General features: G+C 33.8%; 2 protein-coding genes across 2 annotated transcripts; both read right to left on the reverse strand.

The window, feature by feature from the left end:
- Positions 1 to 1,175: 1,175 nt before the first annotated feature.
- LOC125202279 (P-loop containing nucleoside triphosphate hydrolases superfamily protein) lies at positions 1,176 to 9,129 on the reverse strand. Its single transcript, XM_048100650.2, has 27 exons — positions 8,746 to 9,129; positions 8,165 to 8,311; positions 7,938 to 8,090; positions 7,629 to 7,840; positions 7,285 to 7,454; positions 7,052 to 7,176; positions 6,815 to 6,851; positions 6,593 to 6,684; positions 6,397 to 6,513; positions 6,101 to 6,214; positions 5,906 to 5,989; positions 5,618 to 5,801; positions 5,347 to 5,447; positions 5,131 to 5,229; positions 4,932 to 5,045; positions 4,710 to 4,826; positions 4,549 to 4,629; positions 4,269 to 4,340; positions 4,098 to 4,191; positions 3,974 to 4,005; positions 3,744 to 3,829; positions 3,183 to 3,254; positions 2,868 to 3,095; positions 2,648 to 2,783; positions 2,393 to 2,485; positions 1,787 to 2,272; positions 1,176 to 1,692 (listed from the first exon to the last, which is right to left on the reverse strand). The coding sequence occupies exons 1-27, from the start codon at positions 8,863 to 8,865 to the stop codon at positions 1,375 to 1,377; spliced, it is 3,684 nt and encodes a 1,227-aa protein (XP_047956607.1). The 5' UTR covers positions 8,866 to 9,129; the 3' UTR covers positions 1,176 to 1,374.
- Positions 9,130 to 13,013: 3,884 nt separating this feature from the next.
- Positions 13,014 to 16,252, reverse strand: LOC125200831 (sugar transporter ERD6-like 6). Its single transcript, XM_048098622.2, has 18 exons — positions 16,024 to 16,252; positions 15,889 to 15,951; positions 15,716 to 15,805; positions 15,587 to 15,646; positions 15,445 to 15,510; positions 15,299 to 15,364; positions 15,141 to 15,216; positions 14,803 to 14,867; positions 14,629 to 14,721; positions 14,455 to 14,535; positions 14,275 to 14,359; positions 14,138 to 14,184; positions 13,999 to 14,061; positions 13,870 to 13,929; positions 13,735 to 13,794; positions 13,587 to 13,646; positions 13,364 to 13,478; positions 13,014 to 13,279 (listed from the first exon to the last, which is right to left on the reverse strand). The coding sequence occupies exons 1-18, from the start codon at positions 16,210 to 16,212 to the stop codon at positions 13,167 to 13,169; spliced, it is 1,452 nt and encodes a 483-aa protein (XP_047954579.1). The 5' UTR covers positions 16,213 to 16,252; the 3' UTR covers positions 13,014 to 13,166.
- Positions 16,253 to 18,978: the final 2,726 nt, after the last annotated feature.

Below are 18,978 nucleotides of genomic sequence, written 5' to 3' on the forward strand. Positions count from 1 at the left end.
TATCTCTCCTATTTTACCTATTTTTTCTCCTTCTCTCTTACTTTACCAATTTCTTACTCTCTCTCTCCGACGTTACTTGCGGTATTTCTTTTCGGCACGGGATTTAAGAAAGTTGTGTTTAGTGAGTTAAATAAAGTGGAGGAGTGAATAAAGTAAGAGAGGGGAGAGAATAAAGTAAAAGAAATAATAAAGTAAGTGTGATTAGATGTTTTGTTTTTAGCTAAAAAGAGAAATGACTCAAGTAACTTGGGACAACCCAAAAAGGAATACGACTCAAGTAACGTGAGACGGAGGGAGTATTAAAACTTGTGTCGTCCACAAATGGGACTATATTTTGTGGATGGAGAGAATATTTCTTTTTACGTTAGTCCCATAAAAACAGTTCATATTTATTTATAGAAACATTTTCATACAAACAAACACTGCTAATAATGTGGGTCTCATCATTCACTAATGCGATTTCAACTACATTTTCTCATTTTCTCTTATTTAACCAATCACGCATTAAAACCCATGCCGTCCCAAATGGTATATTTCTATGCACAGATAGAGTAGCATTTTTAGAGAGATACAATATACGGTGTATATATTTTATTTTTTCAGTATAATGCATATAATGGATTTAATTATTCCATTTTATTTTGTTAACTAGTATATTTTAACCTCTAAAATTATTTTATATATATAATTGAGGTAAACATGAATAATCAAATTTTAGTCAACTGTACGACTTTCAAAAGAACTAATTTATATCTTAATTTTAATATTTTCCTTAATTTTTCCATTGATTTGGATCTGGTGGAAATTGCATAACCTAAAAGCTAAAATATATTATTAGCCTAATCTTATAGTTAGTATTTTTCATGCTTGAACATATGGCTTTTGTGAGTGATACATATTTTGGTTTCTACACAAATTAAAATCGTCAAAATCCAAGTTTATAGTAATAATTGAGAACAATGTTAGTTATAATAACTTTTTTTAAAGTTGAGTGGTTAACCAAAAATTGACAAAACTATGTTATTATTCCAACAATTTACCATAGTTTAAATTTATAAAGCTCCCAAAACTTTAATTTATTTTTGTTCAAAGAGGCATTATAACTTTATCCTTGCAACCGAATGAAGTTTTCTTCCTATATACATTTCCAGCATTGCCGTATGCTTCATGTAAAGTGAATAAATTTGAGATCGTAAAAATTATCAGTCAAATTTCAGGGCAAATCAATCCAAACTTTTCGTTGTTACACAATGTTTAGTGGGCAAACGCGAGCTTTTGCACTCTTACATTTCCTCAATAATTATCTTCTAAAGGATAGCAAAGGAGACTAGAATAGAACTGGCGGAAGCAACATGTACATACGCATCAAGAGGCTTACGTTCCCTTGTTTTCTTTCCCATTTCTTGCATTTGCTTGTCGAGGACTTCCGAGAGATGACGATGTGCAGATATCAGTTTCAACCAACTCGCTCGACTGCTCTACATTCCTCTGTTTCAGCTGATTGTTGTTTGTCAATGTAGAGCGCATTGCTCTTGGTAGTTTTAACGGAATGTCATTTTCTCCACTAGCTTTCGGTTGTTCAGGGCCGTCTCCGTTCTGAGAATGAGATACAGGTGGAGTAGCCGGCACAAGCTGGATGGCTGACTTGTGCCATTTCTTCCTAAGAGCTGGCTTTGGAATACTAGATAATCCCTGAAACATTAACAAGACAGAAGTATATATTTGCAAGACATTGTGGATTGACAAATTATACAGTTACCAAACATATCATTTGAATTACACTTACAAGGTTATTTCCAATGTCAGATAATGGCTTCCGCACGGTACCATCAGTGTTTTGGTTGGCAGGCTTTCCAGAAAGAGCAGATCCAAGCAGCATTGCACCATGAGCAGCAAGATCATGACTCATCTCTGCTTCCTCATGCAGTGACATATTTTCAGACAGATCCAGCATGTCTTTCGTATTTGCTTCCCTATTGCTGCATTTATTGGTCCCACAGCTGCACGACGAACTACAACTTCCGTTCGCAGCACGGCATTCACATCTCGAGGTTTTGCAGGAAGAATATTTGCTGCAAGTACAACATACCCCTAAATCAACCACTTTGGAAGTTCTTCTTTTCGATTGGCGTCTTTTCCTTTCTCTTGTTTGGCTCCACTCGCCATCCTCATCATCATCTAGATTTGGTTGTTCGTCATCTGATGTATCCATATCTTCTAGAAGCTCCAAATCATATGCTCCACTACTGAGAACTGTGGAGCTTCCAGTCCCCTAAATCATGTAATATCATCATTATATTGTTGAAAACAAATCATGTCAAGAAAAGGTTATTCTTTCTTAAAAATGAAGTAGAAGAAGAATGAACAAACAATGTCAACAATATATACAAACCTTAGGCCGCAAGTCATAAACATGTTTGTCATTATCACTCGTCATATTCTCAGGGCCTCCGTTTCGATTTGATAGTCTCTCCAATGACAACATCTATCAATTAAAACATGAAAACCACACTCAAACAAGTTTCGACAACTTGTAAATTTAATAAACAATAATAGAAGTCGTAAAACTAACAACAGTATTAAACATTGCCACATAGTTGCACTAAACCAGGAGTACAAAATAGTTGCAGGAAACATTGTGCCTCACCATTAAATTTTCCCGACGACTGAATTCTGCCTTCTTTAGCTCTATTTGTCTTACCAAATTAACAACTTTTTCCTTCAGGTCTCTAATTTCAGAGTCTTTTTCTCTGCAGTCAACTTCTCTATCTCTTAGCTGGCATCTGTGAATAGTTAAATATGTGAGAAGAAAGCCATCAAGCTAAGAAATTCATAAACCATTGGAAGGTTATGGCAAAATTACTTACCTAGAGGATGATGCCAAGTTAAAAAGGAAGTTCATAACATTCTTTGCTTCAGCAAGAGACCGAACTTGGTTCCACCTTCCTCTGCCACTAAATGCCCGTTCACGCTCCTCAGCTTCTGATAGTTGAGATGCCATGGAAACAAGGGTGCTTGAAGAGGTAGCAAGCATATTCTCAAGGGCAAAAATTCTGGAGTTTCTAGCACCAGGAGACATTGCTTCTGGGAACTCACTACAGTCGATGAATTAAAAAAATTATTTAGTCAATGAAACCACGGAATAATATATGAAAAAGAATACTTGGTCTGTAATTTCAGACCTGAAGTTCTGCTGCTTCTCAATCAATGCTTCTTCTTTCAGCCTTGCAAGCTCTTCAGCCATTCTAGCCCTCCTATATGTATATAGAGATCACAATAAGAATATGGGCTATATGTAAAAAATTATAGAGTGGGTGATTTTTTAAAACCTTCATCACGAGTTGTAACATATGAGATTATTGCTATTCTGGTTGCTGATATATATATGCTCAGGCTTAAAAATGGGTAACAACTTCATAATACAAAAGGTACAGTAATTAGTTACACGCCCTCCTTCCAGACAACCCTACCCCTCCAAATTGACGTCATCGCATATAAACTCTATGCATTGTCCAAAAGTGGTAACAAACAAAAAGGTTTACTGGCTGTTCCTTATGCCAAATTGCAGATATAAATAAAACTGTTCGTCTAGACCAAAATATAGAAAGCAAAACAAAATATACAAGATAAGTCATAGATGAATAAAGCTGCTAAGAAAAGAAAACAAAAACTGAAGTGCTATGATACATATTCAACTGCAAAAGTAGAATGGACATGATTAGTGGGAGTGATTGTGCACTTACTCTTTCATTTGCCGCTCATACTCTGACCGCACCTCATGCACTCCAATAGTTACCTCAAGTTCATGTTCAATAGTCTGCACTAATACCTTGAGGACGAAATAAGATATTGCGAATTATTGGATTTACACAAATTACAATAACCAACAACAAGAATGTATATGTGGTCGCAACATGCACAAATGAGAGGGGGGAAATGTTTTCCCCGCTGGTAGAGACACCTAGACACATACCGGGATTCCAGGACCTTTGTTACTTCCTACACCTGCATTAATGTCAACAGTGAAAGTTAAAATCACAATATTATAAGAATCTTTTACTATTATGCAAAATGAATATGATCAAATAGAATTGAACCAGATGTTTCACGTGATGGAGCTTTCCGAGAATCTAGCAACTCTTTAAGACGCTTTGTAGCATTTGCAGCCTCTTCAGTTTTTCTTTGCAAAACCTGACATGAAACAATTCATCATAAAATCCAGATATCCTAAATATAAAAGAATTATGACCAAGTGTAAAAATAATTACCAGCTTTTGCCTCTGGTTTAGTGCCAATAGCTTATGCATCTCATATTCATTCCTTCTTCCTTCCTTTTTTAGCTATAGAAAAGACACTTCCAAATGGTCAGTTAGTTACATAACAAATTAAAAGCATAATAAAGCAAATTCACCTCACATATTTATTCCTTAGGAATTTTGTTTTCTCTACAATGTATTGTTCAATATTAAGCAACTAGAGTGAAAAGAGAGATGCGTTTTTTAGGTAGAAGCTCAGAGTTGCTCAAAGTAACTATTAGAACAAAATTACCTGAAGCACTTCCTTTTCCCTTGATGCTTTCCACTGTCTGAATTGCTCAGATTCTTGCTTGATCTTATGTTGCAGTTGGACCTTTACACAAACAATAAAATCAGTCAGAAAGTGGAGACCAAGACTTCTATGTAAAGCAGCAAACAACATGATGAAGTAACCTTATGAGTCTTTATCCTCTGTATCTCATCATTTAGTTTTTTAGCAGCTTCATCACTCTTTTGTTTTTGTCTCAGCAATTGATTTTGAGCATCCTGTTTTTTCTTCAACTCAGCCACCTGTAGAGATAACAGAGTCATCAACAGAGCACAAGGAAACCTCAAGAAATGATGGAGTTATAACAAGAATGTTGATTTGGAAAGTCATGTTTCTTTATTATCTACCTGTTTCTCAAGAACATTCAATTTCTGAAGATACTCCTCCTTCAACTTTTGAGCACTACTATCAGAATTGGAAGGGATATTTTCACTCTTGAGCCTAAGTTCTTCGATCTCTTTCTATTAACGTGAAAGACAACAAAATTTAGATACAGGCCTCTGAATATAGATCATCATTGAACAAAAAACAGTGAAGAAACCACACCTGTTGAGTCAATATCTCATTTTGTAGTTCGTGTACTTTCTTCTCATAATGCTGTTTAAGGACTGATGTATCACCACTTGCAAAACGCTTCATTTCAGCCTAAATGAGAAAGAGATGAAAGGCAATGAGTCGGTGTATGCATGTCCAAGAAAACTGGAAATTTTATATATGAAGTTAGTAGGCCTGCAAACTTAAAATGCTGGCCAAGATACTTACCTCCTTCTGCTCAAGTTTTTTGTCCAATTCTTGCAGTTCTCTATCCAGTTGCTCCTGAATAGAAGAATGTTCAAGCTCTTTTTCCACATCTTCCACCACAACTGCAAGATGTCAGAAGATGAGATCATGCAGTAATCAATATAATTCAGCTTACTTGTAAACAACATAACTATCTAACCATTGTTAACTTGTTATAATGACACAAAAATGAAGCAGCTGCAAACAATATCTGCCAGAAACATTGAATTTTAAATAGTAGGTGGTAGCATACCATCAGTTTCTTCAGATCTGATATCAACATCCATTAACAAATTTCTTGAGTGAGTTCCATCGTCTTCCGAATAAAGAAAATCATCAGAATTTCCATGCCTTAAGTGGCTTGAACTCTGTAATCTTACTAGTTCACATTCTAGTTTTTGAATCTTAGTGACATAACTTTTCACCAAATCAAAATCCTGAGGAAATAATTTCGTCAAACAAGGAAGAAAGAACAATCCAGACTGAGTAGTCCATGAAAATGTTGATCGGATAAAAAGTTTAAGATGATTAAGAACTCAACCTTATCAGATTTGTCATTAATCTCATCAATAGGATTTCCATTTCGAATAGATTCTACTAGCATAACCAGTCTATCCTTTTCCACCTGTAATAGGATTAAGTAGATTAGTATGGATAAGACGAGTAGCATTTCTTTCATCTCCAAAAATATGTAGGCATGAGCAAAAATTCAAATTGACATCAACATAATGCCAACCTGAGCATCAATAGCTCGTTGCTTCAGATGCTCATGACTGATTCGACATTCCTGAAGTGCCTCCTGTAACTCAGTTTTACTAGCTTCAAGTAAGGATACTTTATGCTTAAGAATCTGTCAATAAAAAATTATGAAGTGAGTATTAAAGGGAAAACCAAGAAGTTGCAGTAAATTAGTAGTATTAAAAAAAGAGATAACATATATTGGTGAAAAGAAGATTTTGTAAATCGTTATGTCATGTTTTAACTCAGAAGAGTCTTGGATCAAATAAAGCATTAAATTGGTGAATATTTTACTTTAAGTTCTTCAGTGGGTGCATTTGAGTCTCCGCGAACATAAAGTAACTCTGACTGGAGTTGTTCAATTTGACTTCGCAATCTTTGCAACTCAGCTGTCGCGGGATCACGGTTGATCTACAAATTTAAACATATCAGGTTTTTAAGTTACAAACTATGATGATGAGTAGAGATGACTACTAATCTTCTAACTTACAATTGCCTTATTCTGAATATTCCTTGCACGGTTGGCATACTTCAATGTATTAAGCGTCTCCTCAGCATTTGTGTCAGCAGGGCTTACACATGCTGTTAAAATCCAAAACAATAATTTGATAACGTTGGGAGAATAGTTTATATGCCAATTTTTTCATCAATCATGAATTACAGAAATAAAGTGTTCTTCAATGAAATAATAGTAATATATGCAAAAGCATACCAATCATAATCGTTTTGCAATTGCCTCCCAGTGAATCCTGTTAAAGATGATGTACTAGTTGATCAAATATTTTACATAGAAAATATTTTTGAGACAGAACGAAGATAATTTCATTAAACACTAAATAATCAAAAATTGATATACATTACAAAGATTAAGATAATCTGCTCAAGGCATGAAGCTAATGTTGATATACTTCAAAGATATAATCGAATGGAAATATAAAAGATAGCTTGCCTGTAGTATGCGTGTTAACTTGCTATCACGATAAGGAACATGACCTCCTTCTTTGCGTTTTTTGTCATCTCCTAGAGCACTTATGACATTTCCAAGAGCCAATAGTCCTTTGTTAATGTGTATACCTATGACATGAATCAGAAATTAGAAAATTCATCTAGTGTTCAAACAACATAAAAAAATTTACATCTACATACAAATCTATAAGTCACACAACAAATAGTAAAAATTACCTTCCTGCAAACGTGATCCGTCGGCACCTGTTCGTTTAGCACGCTCAGAACCTGCTAAATCTACCAAGTGAAGCTTCGCTGTCAAAACATCATCACCAACATCATCTCTATCAGAAGAATTACTTATTCTTCTTTGTTCCATTGAGATTGTGAAGATGGCATGTGAACGGCTATAGATAAATAAGAAAATTGAGATGAGAAGCAAATCAATTGTGGTTTGAATCCATACTCACTATACATGTAAAGTATGCTTGATTAAAAAAGTGCACTGAAATGGCAGTAAGCATTTTGATAAATACATACTGCAAACTTTACAAACCAGAAATAACAAAAGAAAATGATACCTTGATTGGCTATTCATCTTTGTGCTCCCTGTGGCCCGAGATAGCGAACCCTGGAGGAGATATGAAGCCATCTCTTCCTTTGTCCTCACCTCTGACTCCGTGACCCCAGCCAATGTAATTCCTCCGCTCACCTTTTCTCTAATCTGAATGGGAACTCTTGAAGGGCCTGTAGCTTTTGGATCTAGCAAATCAAACACGTCTTCCTTGAAAACCTACAAATATCAAGATTAATTAATAACCAACTTCAAATGAAATATATTAATTAATCTAAACGAGAACTCTTGAAGTTTGCAATTTTGCACAAGGTACCTCAATAAAGGATACTCTAATCAAAAACTCGGTAGACTCTGTCATAGATTCGACTTTTGTGAAAATGGTATCCATCACTTTAGGAAGGATGGCATCTCCATGCTCTTCACCGTTATAATTTGTGCCCATAGTATAAGTCTTCCCCGAGCCGGTCTATGATCAAAATAAAAGTAATGAGCCAGCTTGTTTTCAAATTTTCTAAACTCAGGATAAGTTGTTTTGCTTACCTGGCCATAGGCAAGTACCGTTCCATTATATCCATGAAATAAGGCATCAACAAGCGGAGCAACACATTCATCAAATATTGTTGAACTCGGACATCCCCTACTACCAAATACGTTGTCAAATGTGAAAGCATGGGATCCGATTTGAACCTGGTGCACCAAAACCCATGAGTTAAAAGCTAATAGCTAAACTTTTTATACAAATTTATAAAGAGGGAGAACATAAAACCCTATCAATTTGTGTAGGTGTCAATCTGTGTTAATCAGTCCTAATCTACAACGCATATACTCAACAAAAACACAAGGATAGCTAAATTTTCGGCATACAATTCACAAATTATTAGAGGCACAACATAAATGTCATATGTGTTAATCAGTCCCAATCTATAACACATATACTCAACAGAAATTAACAAAATCACAAGCTAATAGCTAAACTTCTGGCATACAATTCACAAATTAAAAGGAGAGGCGCAACATAAAGTGTCACTAATCAATCTCAATCCATAACACATGTATTCAACAGAAATCATCAAAAACACAAGCTAATCCAAAAAAGAGAGTATATTAGTTGAACAAAAAACCTGTTTCTGCTCCGGATAAACAGTCACGCAGTCAGTGCAGCCTACAACAAGCTCGGCGGTGACGAGCGGTCTGACATTGACCGCAACCCTCACACTCTGCGACGATTCGGAGTTCTCCATCTGCGCTCTCACAGTTTACCAAAACCCCTAAGCTTCCCCACCTCCAAATCGCCCTAGAGTGAGAGAATTATTCTTCAGCCTGCTGCAATCCAAACAAAAAAAAATCTTGTTTTACAACAAAATTCCCTCGGCAACACAAAAGAAGACCCGAAGCATGTATCCGATTGTGAGGAAAATTGGTTAGATGTTGGCGAATCGGCGGTGAGAGAGAGCGAGATTGATAGCGGCTATTTCAATTTGAAATGGGGAAGGTAGAGAGACAGAGAGGATATAGTGGATTTCAAAAAAATTGAATTGTAGAAAAAGGGGGTTTGCAAATTCAAATTTCACACTCACGTGCACTCCGCGTGGTCTTCAAACGGTATTCTGCCTCTTGCTAACAAGGAAAATAATAATACTATTTTAATTAATTTCTATAATTAACCTTATTAAACGCACCAAACTCTAAATGAAACGCAACTTTAACTTTTTCTTTTCCTTTTCCTTTTCCTTTATTTTGTTTAATAAGGTTATTTTAATTATGGGATGTTTTCCATTTAATAATACTTTGTCAAACTTAATTTATAAATTAAATACTTTTAACACACCCTGATTCTAACTAATATTATATGTTTTTGTTTAAAACTTTTAATTTTATTTAGAAAAACATTATACTTGATTTGATAAAATATTACACTCGTCAACAAAAAATAGTCTCATTATTAACAGCACGAGTTTTAATGAGAAATTGATCAAGTAAGAGAAAAGAAGAGAAAAAAGGGACAAAAGGTAGATAAAGTATGGGATGAGAAAAAATTCCATAGTCAAGGAATATCAAGATGGCAATCTATTTGGTATGTCACGTCCATAAATTTTCATGCTATATTAAAAATATTATAATAAAATTAATTTCTAGATCATCTTAATAGAATTAGTTTTTTAGATTATCTTATTATTATTAAATATTTAATAATTTTAAAAAATGTATAATATTCATACAGTTAATGTCTAGCTATATAATTACGTATTTAATTTAATTTATATGGAGTACCACATAATCATTTGTATTATCAATTTAATTTATATAGAGTAATGCCAACAAATTTGACGTTATAGTTGCACTCTTTATTGGTCTACATTTTTCGATTTATAAAGAAGAAAAAAGTAATCTCCTAAAACTCTTAAAATGAGTGATGTGATTAATTTTGTTTATTAATTTACGAGTAAGATGACTCAGTGAAAACATAATTTTAAAATATTAAATAAGAGTGTATTTATTATGCATAGAATGTGCACAAACTTTCTATATAATAAGTGGTGTATATTTTATGTTTTAGAGTGTTTTATAATCTATAATTCCAACTATTTATGTTTTAGAGTGTTTAATAATCTATATATCCAGTTGGAATTGAGGTTATACATGTTTTCATTTTACAAAAGTTTATTAATGTGATATACTCAATAGGATTGTTATTTTGGTGTTCCTTGACTAGTGAATTTTTTCTCATATGGAAGAGGAGAGAAAAAGTGCTAAAGGTACAAGAGAGAAACTTTCAATTTTAAGAAATGTAATTATTTTTTGTGGACAAATGGTAAATAAGACTATTTTTCTTGGGCGGATGGAGTAAAATAAAAAGAATAAATCAACATTCATTTGCTTTCCCCGTATTTTAATTTACGAATTCAACTAAGTTTAATACTCCATCCGTCCTCCATTAATTGTCCACTTTCACTTTTTACCATAAATGATAGTAACTACATTCCGCTAACTCATTTCATTCGCATTTTGTTCTCCATCCGTCCCACCATAATTGTCATTTTATTGTGGGCACGGGTTTTAATAAATGTAAAGAAAAGTTGGTTAGAAAAGTTAGTGGAATGTGAAACCCACTTTTTATATTAGTTTATAATAAAATGTGAGTGAAATGAGTTACTGGAATTTGGGACCTACTTACCATTTATGGTAAAAATAAAAAGTGATAATTAGGATGGACCAAAATGAAAAGGAGTGACAATTATGTGGAACGGAGGGAGTATAAAACTATATATATATAAATGAGAAACATATTCCACTAATTTTTTTAATGGGTAACTGCTTTAAAGTCACCAACTTTCCATGAATTCCGGTTTTTTTTCACGAACTTTAAAAAGTTCGTGTAATGTCACGAACTTTATTGTCGGTTGTCATTTTCCCATGTCAGGTTTTCCGGTCTAATTCAAACTGTTCGTTTCCTATTAAGACAATGTCCAAATTCTTTTATCTTACCATCGTTATCTTCGCCTTTGAAATAGCTTCGCGTGGGTACCTTGTACGCCTCAATTGGCACTCAGATGAAGAAGTTATGGCCATTATGATGGTACAAGGTCGCACAAAGTTCGCAGCCTTCATCAAATGGCCATAACTTTTTCATCCTAGTTCCGATTGAGGCGTACAAGGCATCCACGCGAAGCTATTTCAAAGACGAAGATAACGATAGTAAGATAAATGAATTTGGACATTGTCTTAATAGGAAACGAACAGTTTGAATCAGACCGAAAGACCTGACATGGAAAAATGACAACCGACAATAAACATCGTGACATTACACGAACTTTTAAAAGTTCGTGGGAAAAACCGAAATTCATGGAAAGTTGGTGACTTTAAAAGCAGTTGCCCCTTCTTTTAATCTACTTTCTTTTTACATTTTTTAAAACTCGTACTAAAATTATAGTGGACAATTATTGAAATTGGTGAGTTGATATTTTAAATTTGTAAGTGAAAATATATTTCATAGTAATAAAAATAATTCTATTAAACAAAATAAAGTTGTGGGGATGAGAATACTCGCCTTAACTTTATTTGTCATCATGATTATAGTTTAGTGCCTGATTTTATATCCGAAAATTATTTTGCATTTTTCACTTCTCTATTTCATAAAAATAGATATTCTTTTCATTTTAGTTCGTGTCATAGAAATAGAATCTTTTCACTTTAGGAAACTTCTTTCCCTCGATGAGGTGGATTTTATTTTCTACTAACACAAATTTTCTTTCTATTTTTTTTGACTTTTCTAATTTTTTATTAAAAACTTATATTGTTTCAATAGTTCCTACTTTATAAAACGAAGGGGGTATCATAATGAACATTCTCGATCAATCTATTTTAGAGTTTTATGAGGTTATAATCAATTAGAGCAAATTACTCTCTCCTTCCCACAATAGGAGTCATTTTTATTATGGGCACATATTTTAAAAAATGTAAAGAACAATGAGTTGGAAAAGTTAATGGAATATAAGACCGCTTTTATATATTGGTTTTATAATAAAATATGAGTGAAGTAAGTTAGTGGAATTTGGGACCTACTTACCATTTATAGTAAAAATAAAGTGTAACTCTTATTGTGAATGGTAAATTGTAACTCTTATTATGGAATGGAGGGAGTATTTTACAGCTTCCACGACCTTTTCTTAAACTATTTATTCACTACACTTTTTAGTTAATATCTTATCAATATCTCACTAATATTCAAAAAAATGCTAAAAGTATATAAAACTATCTAAATTTTTTCCCTTATACTCTAAATAGATCCTTGATAAAATCTACCACTCATCGTTTCTGCATTAAACGTTACATCAGGAAGGCTTTTTGTGAAAGATATAACGCAATCTCTGTGACCTCAATGTAATCACATCTCACTATATAATACTCTTCTTTTCATTATGTTTACTAACTTTACGAGCACACAATTCCTTTGAGTTAGACATTGCTCCATCGCTTACTATCGTTGAGTCATACTCCCTCCGTCCCGCTTTAGCAGTCCCATTGACTTTTCTGTACTCGTTTTGTAAAAATGATAATAAATAGTTAAATTGAAGAAATAATAAAATAAAAAAGAGAATAACGTAGATAAGACTCTTCTCTACATTATTCTCTTTTTTACTTTATTATTTCTCCACTTTAACTATTTATTATCATTTTTACAAAACGAGTGCAGAAAAGTCAATGGGACTGCTAAAGCGGGACGGAGGGAGTATTTTTTTTGGATGTGCGAAGATAGTTGAATCATTTTTTTTGGCAAACACTTTATTCTCATTTGTACTTTACTCTCTCATAATTTATTATGTCTATTTTAATCTTTAACACGTATTTTTTTAATTTCATGCCAGAAAATTTTCTCGGGAATGAGCAATAAGATGAACATATTTAAGTGTATTTAAAAAATCATTACCATGTTTCAGATTAATGAAATAACTACTGTAAATAAAGAAGTGTATCTTGTCATAATTGAACTTCCAACAAACAAAACAATTTGGAGAGCAATAGTAATTGGTAACACTATATATCACCTAAAGAATCCTTGAATTTCTTCTAGTGTTTTTCCTTTGGTTTCAGGAACCCACAAAGCCACAAATGCTACAGTAAAGGCTGATACCGAGGCATAAATGACGAACGTCCCTGTCAAATTGTACCAAAACTCGATGCTTAGACAAACCTTATGCGTATAGATATATATAAGTAGAGACAAGAGAGACACAGAACCTCCACTACTCCAGGTTAACAGCAAGTTAGCTGTCATTGTAACCACTGATGCTGAGAACCAATTTGCTAATGTTGCTACACTGCCAGCAAGGCTTTTAATGCTTACTGGAAGAATCTGTGAAATACTCCTAGTTAATACTAAGAAATTAAAATGTTTGCTTTTTTTTATTCTATTCAAGGTGTAAGGAGATTGATTCAGAAGATGTTTTTTCCATTTTCATACCTCAGACATTATAACCCATGGCACAGCTCCAAGTCCAACAGAAAAACCAATCACCATAATCTGAAATATGGAAACAAAATGGTTAATGAAGTGGAGTATACTAGTTAATAGATTAGAATGTGTGTCTGATATGAGTAGTAGAGAATACCACAAGTCCAACCAATGCCAATACTTGCAAGATAGAATGAGACTTTTCAGGTAAAATATCCTGTTTGAAAATTACTAGTATATCAAAAGGTGAGGATACTAAGAATTGGATACAAAATAAAGAATTAGTAGAGACATGTAAATAGAACATAGTTGCAACAAGGAGGCTGCTGGCAGTCATTAATGAGGAGGACACCTGCACAAAAGAGTATAGTTAGCGTATCATATCGCAGAAACCAAAACAACGTAATAGTAGTGAGCGTACTATAAGAAGAATCCTGCGACCCGCTTTATCTACCAAAGCTGCGGATATCCCAGTAACAATGACCTTCAAAAATTATAGGATCTAAACTCAGCTTGCTTGCTTACTTATATTATGAAGACTATCTTATTATTCCATTTACCTGAATTGCCCCAATCCCACATGTTGCTGCTTTACCTGATGAAATCCCTGTTTATAATTGTCATAAGAAGATTTCAGCTTTGGTGATTTACAAACATATAACTCAGGATTGAATGGATTTATATCTTGAGGCCTGACCTGCAGATTGAAATATGCTACTCGAATAGAAAAGAACGCCATTAATACCACTTAATTGCTGGAGTACAAGAAGTCCAATTCCCACCTACAGGAAAGCCAATGAATCGACATGGCATGAGCAAGAAGAAACAAATATCTTTGTGTGTATGGAGAGAAATCTTTAAAGATAATGCAGAGTACCATCAAGGGATACCAATAGCGTCTTCTCTTGAGCTCTGAAAACCGAATGGCAGTTCTTTTGGTTGACGAAGCCACAGATTTCTTGACAAAACAAAGTGAGTTAACAGAATCACATGAAATGAAGTACAACTCTCTTATAAACAAATGCGAGAAAAAGAAAAAAGAGTAGCATACCTTAATTTCATTTAACTCATTTGTGATATCTGTTTCAAATCCTCGTAAAACTTGTAGAGAAGTTTCAGCATCTTCGTGTAGGCCCATTTTGGCCTAGATTTTAAACACAGTTGAATGAGATGACATGAATCTGAAGCATGACAAGGGTCTGTTTGAAGCTTGTATATCTCATACCAACCAACGAGGTGACTCGGGAATGAAAAACAGACCAGGTATCAAGAATGTGCATGGCAAAATTCCTGGACATGAAATAATCAAATTAATACATATCTAGAAGTGATATCATTTCCAAGGCTCGAGCAGATAAAGCATAGCACATACTGCAGCTAAATGTGGTATCATTCTCACAGGATCCACTCAATAGAGTCATATTAAGGAATGAGAACAAGGTAGATCATAGGAGATGCTTTCCAATAATATAGTGTGCTAATTTTGATACAAAACAATTGATTCTCTTAAGTTTCAAGATACAACTGAAGTTGGATACTAAAACAATTACACATAATACTCACCTAAAACTGCAAGAACTCTCCATGGTAAAAAAAGGCCCAAAACATACACCAGCATTATTCCGATTGTAACTGAAAGCTAAATGAGAGTAGGAAATTCGATTCAAGAATCCATTCCAAATGAAATGCAAAAGGTAAAAGCAATGCAGGAGTAAGTTAACCTGGTTTACACATCCGAGCCTTCCTCTCAGGTTTTGGGGTGATATCTCTGCTATATATACTGGCACCTTGCACATTCAAACAGGAGACTGTCATCGACTTGTACAATATTCGAATCATCTTAACCGTACGACTGATCATAAATTACCGTGTAGGAGATTATGCCCACTCCAAACCCTGCCAGCAGTCTTCCCATAAACAAGAACGATGAGTCCTGTATCAGCAAACGTCGACTAACATTCAATTTCAAGCTCCATCACAAAATGCCAAAATCAAAAACTGAAACTCACTTTTGCGAAGGAAATAGCAAGCCAACCAAGGATGTTTGGAATGGAAGCAATCATCAGTGACTGCCACAAAACAATTAAAGGATAAGGATAACAATAGAGAATCAAATTACATTATACATACATACATACCCCTTTTCTTCCGATATATTCCGCGATTTGGCCACTTGCTATTGCACCAACCATTGCCCCAACATTTGCTAAAGAACCAAATGCGGAAAACTTTGAAACATGAAAAAAGGTTAATATTAGTACTCTATATTTTTTTTAAAAATGAGAAACAATCATATGGAGTAGTATAATACCTCAGGAATAGTGAGGCGAAGATCAGAAATGATATCGGATTGAGTAGGATTGGAATATCCGCACTAGAAAAGAGAAAACATGAGAATGGAAAAAAAAAATTGGAGAATAGAGAGGCAGATAGATAGATGACTAACGGTGAAACCAAATTGGATGGGGCCGAGGGCGACGATTAGAACGCAGAGATAGACAGAGATGGATTCACGGAGGATCTGGGCGGAGGAGCTCATCATGCTGGATGATGAGCGGAGACCGGCCATTCGGTACCAGCTGCCAGTGTGCAATAGGGGCTTCCGCAGCCCATCCTCGCCCACCTCGTTGCTCATTCGCGATCACTTTTTCGATTATTTTGATTTTCTCTCTTGATTTTTGGTGGTATGGACACGAGATTGGCAAGTGCTACTCTTTTTCATGCAATGCTTTGCCATGCTAGGTTGAGCGCCAATTGTGCTGCCACTTCTCGCTTTTTTCGATTTCTTTTTTCCTCCATACACGTAAGTAAACACTTAGCTTATCAATTTTTCAACTCTAATATTCATATCATACACAATTATATCAATAACCAACCGAATTTAAACTAAAATTGTATCAAAGCGAAAAGAAAATAAAATAAGATTAAATAAAAAAAATACTCCCTCCGTCCACGAAAATTTGTCCCAGTTTTCCATTTCCGTCCGTCCCCCAAAATTTGTCCCACTTCACTTTTATCATTTTTGGTAGTGGGCCCCATATTCCACTAACTCATTCCTACTCATATTTTATTATAAAACTAATACTTTAAAAGTAGGACCCACAATCCACTAACCTTTTCAACTCACTTTCTATTACATTTCTTAAAACCCGTGCCCGGTCAAACCGGGACGAATTTTCGTGGACGGAGGGAGTAATACTTATGTATCCCAGTTTTCTATCACTTCTATTTTCATTTTGGTATGTCCCTTATTAATCGTCTAATTTCATTTTTACTAGCTTTGGTACTGAACAATACATTCCACTAACTCATTTCCTCACATATTATATTACTCCCTCCGTCCCTGATTAAGAGTCACACTTTGACCGGGCACCGGTTTTAAAAAATGTAAAGAAAAATTGATTGAAAAAATTAGTGGAATGTAGGATCATTTTTTTATATTAGTTTTATAATAAAATATGAGTGAATTGAGTTAGTGGAATGTGGGACCTATTTACTATTTATAGTAAAAATGAAATGTGACTCTTAATTAGAGACGGACAAAAATGAAAAAATGAGACTCTTAATCGGGGACGGAAGGAGTATAACTTGGAGAATGACATGAGATTTTAGGAGATGTTATTTTATGTGTTAGATGGAGAGAGAAAATAGTATACTTATATTAATGTGAGAGAGAATTTTTTTTCAAAAAAAGAAATAAGACATCTTTTGTGAGACAAACTAAAAAGGAAAGTGTGACGTCTATTATGGGACAAAGGAAGTATATAAATAGGACCCATGTATCACTTATCTTTTCAACTAACTTTTTTTTATATTTCTTAAAACTTTTGTCGGGTCAAAGTGAGACGTATGAGGTACGAGACAACGAATTTAACTATGGTCAAAATGAAAAATATTTCACTCGTATTGAAATATGTAAGACATAACGAAGTAATAATCAAATTATAAATAATTCTTACAATCATAGTAAGAACTGCGCCACATGCCGCTCTTCTCTCAAGATTTTTACTCCTCATCTTCATTATTCATCTTATTTCCCTTTCTTTCTCTATATTTATAACCCATAAAGATTTGACACTTGGAATGTAATATTTTAAAATTTACGTATTAAGTGGCTAATTGATGGAAAAATCTATGGTTCAAATTCTTCTCATAAACTATGAAGTTGGTGAAAATAAATAAATATAATATAATCATTTCTAAAATTCTACCAACTCAAATTTCATCCAAATAAAAATTACCAATTTAGTAGTCCGCCAAAATTGCTATGACCTAGACAATAGACCGTTGACTTTGCAACACAACCAAGTCAGCGGTCCAACATAATTACTCTAAGAGATCAAACTCCTAGACAATATTCAAGTGTTAAGTCGAGAATAAATTGAAAGTCGTAACTTAAAGTTGAATTGAATGAATTAACTCAAAAAGAGAGAGCAAGCCATCATCATGATCTTCAAAGTATGACCTCATGATCCATTAGAAAGCATATTATGATCTTGTTCTTCCTTTATTTTGCTTGCTAATGTGAGTTTTAGCACATATAATTTCATTTTATGAATTTATGATCGAGAATCTCTATAACATATTGGATAAATTCTTGGTGTTGGAGTGTTTTATAATGAAACACTAGTATCAGCATCCGTGCTATGCACAAACCATATAGTTATCATGTAAAAATTACACAATCTCAATAAATTAATGGAAATAAGGATCAATATCATTGCGTGATCTTTAAAATTAAAAAATGTGTAATAGCATTTAATTAGATAAATAAAACATATTTTAATGAATTAAAATATGGGGAATTTAGCATTTAGAAAATTTTTGCACAACACTCTCTTGGCTATCCTATTCATTCACATGACTTCAAAGTCATAAATTTCTTGTACAGTTGTACATTCATTCACGTTACAACAATAACGTGTTTAGAATTTGTACTTCTAACTTTAGAGTTAAGAAACTTGGATATGGGGAATTTTTCAGACGAGAGATAGAAAATTAGGAATTGTTCATAACTTTCATTATTCACCATTAATTTTTAAAATTGCAAAACGATGTTGTTTTTATTAGGTCAATAGAATGATTTTTTTTCACCTTATTTAGTTCTTTTTTGCTGAAATAAGGTATCAGTATTGATGCGCAATTTTTGAGTTCAAATAAGTTCAAATATCAAGTGTAAGATCAGGCAAGTTCAATAAAAATAACTCTAATATTATAACGATACTGCAAGAATACTACGTCGAATATAGTACTTCGAGTGTCGATCCACAGTGAAAGTAAAGATTATTTAACTCTATAGAAGATAAAACATATAAAAAAAAAGTAGTACTTTGGTTTGAAGATTTTAATTTCAAGCTCATGCAAAAATAATTAAAAGAAATAAAACGAAGATAATTAAAAG

This window comes from Salvia hispanica, chromosome 2 (assembly GCF_029641045.1).
Source record: "Salvia hispanica isolate PSC_SH4W2 chromosome 2, Shi_PSC_v1, whole genome shotgun sequence".
In the NCBI taxonomy this organism is placed as follows: Eukaryota; Viridiplantae; Streptophyta; class Magnoliopsida; order Lamiales; family Lamiaceae; genus Salvia; species Salvia hispanica.